Raw genomic sequence first — 5541 nt, 5'->3', positions numbered from 1 at the left:
TTGTCTGCTGGAGTCTGTTCCTGTCCTGTTTGGTTGCTGAGCCAAACCAGACAGTGATGGATGAGCAGCTGACAAAAGGACTACTGCATAATGTAGAGTCATCAATCATTCTTAAGAAAACTGTATAGTAAGTTTGAGAAATTAAAGTTTACAACAACAACAAGAAATGTGGTGCAATGGGACTTATTTTAAGGGTGCATACATTTTCTTCACATGGATTCTGATTTATTTAAAACAAATATGAACAAACAAAATAGTTGTACAGAAAAAAACAGACTTACAATATTTTAAAAGCACACAACATGAATAAGAGAAAACAATGGCTTAATTTACTTCTCTCTCTGCTCTGTTGATTTATGTACAACCAGCCAGTTTTGCTGCCCAGCAATGACTGCTCTGATCTGAGGCAGATTCAGGCCATAAACTAGAGGGTTAAAGATGAGAGTGATGATATGAAACTCTACGGATGAAACAGTAGTGACAACTACAACATCAATCTTATAAAAACCCATTAAAAGCTCACGGAACCTTGAGATGCAAAGGTCACGATGTGGGGCAGGCAGGCCTGTAAAGCCTTTCCTCTGAATTCAGATGAACTTCTCCTGCAGACAAGCAGAATGTGCAGGTATGTGTACAAGATAAAGGACGGGGACATGAAGGTCGATGTTTCGGATATAACTGACTTGCTTCCCTGTTAACAGCTGTGCCTACACATGAGAGGTGAATACCAGAGACCAGTTGGTGCAGTAAACCCTGTGCAGTTTGTCACTACACAAAGGCAAAGTGATGGCCTGATATAAAAAGTAGCCAAAAGCCCACACAGGGAACAGCACAGCCTGAATCAAAAGAAGCAGCATTGTCCTAAATGTCATTTTCACAGCATCCAAGGCAGCAGATAAATCTAGTACTAACCAGCAGTGATGCAGTCGGCCATGGGTCCATAGCAGATGGCCATTAGAGGCTCTTAATAAAGCTGATTCTGTGCTGTGACAGGATTTAGGATTGGAATGTTTCAAAGACATCATTGTCCAAGACAAAAGACTGCAACTGCATAAAAACATTCTTTTCCAGGACTTTAGACAAAATGGCAATTTAGAGATCAGCCTAAAGTTCAACAGAACTGAGGTATCTAAATGAGGTTTCTTTAAAATACGTTTATAAAAACTCATTAAAATCAGCTGGAACAAGTCCTGATAACAGGGAATGATTAATCGAACAGAGAACAGTAGGCCCAGTAGTGACCAGAGACCTTTTAAGTAAAAGCAATCATTTTGAAAACTCTAAAAGGTTGTTCACAGCTCTCAGACAACAGGCGCCATCATTTCATAGACCAAAAGAGTTCTGGAGTCATAAAAGTGAACAACAGATCTCTGACTACTCACTGCAGTTTCAAAGTAAAAAAACAAAGCTAACTGTGAGCACCAGCGCCCATTGGGCATGTACTCTGGAGGTCAGTGCATCTGGGTTCAAACTTTATTTTAGTTGACCTCTGGCTACACGGCGTAACAATTAAACACCTGTCCTTTGTCCTTTTTCAGCTCTTTGTTCATCCTTATTATTATCAATTTGTCATCCCCACAGAGGAATTTTCTCATCTAGGACAGATGAAAGACAAACTTACCTTTTGTACATAAATTTGTAATTGGTCATTTAAAATATGAAACTCATGCATAATATCTTTCTTCTTTGGATAATCATTTCTTAAAGTTACATAACAATAAAAATAAATACCCATCACCTAAGTCATGCACTGAGGGAAAGCACAACTACACTGATCTTTAAGGGGTTTCTTTTTTACTACATCAGTCACAAACTGCAGAAACCAGCAAATGGCAGCACATGATAACTGGTGTTCATGGATGCAGCTGCTCCTTAAACTGTTTTATTTGCCACCAGCCTCCATGAACTCTCATCAGAAGAGCTGTGTTGCTGTCTTATAAAGCCATTTTTTCTACCCTTAAAAAATAAAAGATTACTGCTCTGATCTGAGGCAGGTTCAGGCCATAAACTAGAGGGTTACTCATGGGAGGGATGATCAATACCTCCAGAGATAAAGCAACAATGACAAATGAATTTACTGCATCAATTTTATACCAACTCAGTGAAATCTCACAGAACACTGAGATGCAATAGTTCCCAAAGGTCACTATGTGGGGAAGGCACGTCTGTAAAGCCTTTCCTCTGAATTCAGATGAACTTCTCCTACAGACAAGAAGAATGCACAGGTAGGTGTACAAGATAAAGGACAGGGGGATAAAGATGAGTGTAATAGCAGCAAACTGACCTGCTACACTGATCACAGTTATGTCCACACAGGACAGTGGAAGTACAGACCAGTTGGTGCAGTAAACCCTGTGCAGTTTATCTCCACACAAAGGCAAAGTAATGGCCATATATAAAAAGTAGGCAACAATAAATACAGGGTACAACACAGCAATAATCAAAATCAGCAGAACCGTCCTAAATGTCATTTTACTGTGATAATGTAAGGGCTGGCAAATAGCAGCAAACCTGTCATAGGCCATGATTGTGAGACAATTCAACTCATATACTTTGTAAGTGTGAATAACATACATCTGAACAAAACAGAATGAACGTGAGATGAAATGAGTGTCGGACAGAAGGTCCATCAGGAACCTGGGGAAGAAGCTGGTCGAGCCGTACAGAGAGTTTAAACACAGAGAGCAGATGAAAATATACATGGGCTGATGCAGAGAGTTCTCCAGGCAGACTGACAGAACAATGACAAGATTAGCAGAGATTATAGTCATGTAGATCAACAGAGAGAGGCTGAAGAAAAGATATCTGAGGGGCCATAGTCTGCAAACACAATGAACTGAAAATAGGAGGGAGTCAGGCTGTTGTTGCTCATCATGTCTGCACAGCTGCAGAAGGACAAGTCAGAGCAACGGAGGGAGAAGAGTTTAAGGTTGAATACAACAGACAGATGGTTAATGGAGATTAAAAGTTCTGAATTAAGAAGCTTGCTTTAGTATTTAATAAACATAAACCTATATGTATATAAATACATTTGTAATTAATGTGCCAAGCATATTTTAATATAATAAATGCAAGCTATATAATGTGAAAAAAAGTGTTCAAAACTTTATCAGATGGAAAAAACTTGCAGTGCACTAAATACCCAAACATCACATTTCTCATGTCAAACAATCAGCACCTTAAACAGCGTCTGAGCAGAGAATAAAGAATATAATGTGGTTATAAAGTGTGACAGCTGACATTCAGCTCTGAGCTCTTACACATCCATGTTCACAACTGATGTAGCCACAGTTCTTCACTGAGAGCTCTCCCAGTGTAACCCAAACTGAAGCAGCTGCCGGACTCTCACCCTGTTTTGCTGTTACACTGAGAGCAGCCACAAACACAGACTGGGCCCAGAGAGACATGATGGAAGTCCAGGCCTTCACCGACTCACTCTGTTGCATTTCATTTTACAAAAGCACAGCCCCACTGATTTCTGTGGGCTTTCTTGAGTACGGTGGCCACAAAGTGCTGACACATGCAGGATCCACCAGATGGAACGAGACAAACGGTGCTGCTGGATGTAGCTGTTTCATCATCAGCACCCAGCTCCATAAACTCTCATCAGAAGTGACTGTTACTGAGTTTGTTGTAAGAAGCAGGTTCACTGAGGTCTCTGGTTTAATTGAAAAAGTTTCTAAATCAAATCAAATGTATTTATATAGCACTTTAAAACAACATCCAGTTGACCGAAGTACTTTACATGGCAGAATAAAATCACGATAAATGACTAAAATAAAGTAAATAAGATCAGTGCAAATAAAAATAAAACAGCACAATAACAAACACACATAACATACGTTCAATAAATTAAAATTAAATTAAAAGGAGTTAACATCCCTACTGTGTATTAAAAGCCAAACCAAATAAATAGGTTTTAAGCAAGGATTTAGAAGTACTGAGGTCAGTAGATAACCTAACATTAAAAGGTAAACTATTCCACAATTTCACCCCAGCGTTTATATCTTGCCTTAGGAACCTCTAAAAGAAACTGGCTTGAAGATCTGAGGGACCTAGCAGGTTTGTGCCAATGCACTTATTCAGTGAGGTAAAATGGAGCCAAACCATTAAGAGCTTTAAAAACAAAAATCAGTAACTTTAAATCAATTATAAAATTGACTGGAAGCCAGTGGAGAGAAGCCAGTACCGGGGTTATACGCTTGAATTTCCTAGTACTTGTCAAAAGACGAGCAGCAGCATTTTGAACCATTTGGAAACGACTGAGCGAAGACTGGTTAACACCATAGTACAGAGTATTGCAATAATCAAGTCTAGAAGTGATAAAAGCATGAATTGCAATTTCAAAATCATTAAAAGAAAGGAATGACTTGACCTTGCTTAACAGGTGGAAGAAGCTAGATTTCACAACTGAGTTGATTTGCTTGTCAAACCTCAAATCGCCATCAAACATCACCCCTAGATTTTTTACAGTCGACTTCAGATGTCGAGCTAGGGGGCTAAGTTGAACCTGGAACCTGACTCAGTCCATCAGAATCAGAAGCAGAATCATGTTCATGGGCCAAGTATGATTAAACAAGGAATCTGACTCTGGTACAGAGGTTCTCAATGTGCTTGTAAGTCACCAAGACAACATTGTATGTGCATTTTAAAGACAGAAGCACTCTATTTATAAATATGCATACACATATTAGTTTAGATTAGATTGAACTTTATTTCCATTACCCATGTACAAGTACAAGGCAATGAAATACAATTTAGCATCTAACCAGAAGTGCAATAGCAGCAGTGCAGAGTGCGCAGTGTCTACAGTATGTTCAGTCAGTACTAATTTACCGATAGATATGTACAATTGTAATGTACAGTAAGTTATATAAGGTATTTATGGATTTGTGAGTAAGTAAATAGAAGTCCAGACTTAAATGTGTGTTTGAACATATGTATGCATATTGATTGATGTTGTGTCACTGGTTGTGAAGCCTGGCTGTGAAGAGAGAGATGTGTGTGTGTGTGTGTATATGTGTGAAAGTAAGCTGTGGCTTAATGCTGGTAAATCTGTGCATATATGCTGCCTGATGGTTAATGTGTTTATGAAATGTATATAGTTTTGTAATGTAAGAATTGAGTCTTATAGACTCTAGTTACTTTATCAGCTTTAGTTACTTCTAACACCTTTAGTTCCCTTTAGTTACCTTTCATACCTTTATCTTGTTTATGCATATTACAGCTGTATTTATGATTGTCCAGAACTACTGAGCTTTGGCTATTCTTAATACATTTATATTCCTTGCTTATACATCTTTCAATTGTATTGATGAGAATCAAGTAGAATCTGCCCACTTTGAATGCTGTAACTTCTGTGTAGAGACTAGATGTCTGCATCTCTTTGAGACCAGACAGCCTATTTACATTTTAGCAAAGGCCTGTTTTACAATCACACCTTGACCCACTTAGCATATTCCAAGCTTTGCTTTGTCTTGGGATGCCCTGCAGAGGCCGGGGGCTCACCACCTGAGACACACACACACACACACACACACA

At 38.8% G+C, this 5541-nt stretch overlaps 1 protein-coding gene across 1 annotated transcript; it reads right to left on the bottom strand.

Moving 5' to 3' along the window:
• Positions 1-587: 587 nt before the first annotated feature.
• LOC109953379 (olfactory receptor 6K3-like) lies at positions 588-3268 on the bottom strand. The gene is made up of 3 exons (XM_020588852.1): positions 3261-3268; positions 1977-2805; positions 588-602 (listed from the first exon to the last, which is right to left on the bottom strand). Exons 1-3 carry the CDS (start codon positions 3266-3268, stop codon positions 588-590), a joined length of 852 nt encoding a protein of 283 aa, XP_020444508.1.
• Between the last annotated feature and the right edge of the window lie 2273 nt (positions 3269-5541).

Source organism: Monopterus albus, unplaced genomic scaffold, assembly GCF_001952655.1.
Source record: "Monopterus albus unplaced genomic scaffold, M_albus_1.0 scaffold648.1, whole genome shotgun sequence".
NCBI lineage: Eukaryota > Metazoa > Chordata > Actinopteri > Synbranchiformes > Synbranchidae > Monopterus > Monopterus albus.
This window is presented reverse-complemented; position numbering and strand designations above follow the sequence as displayed.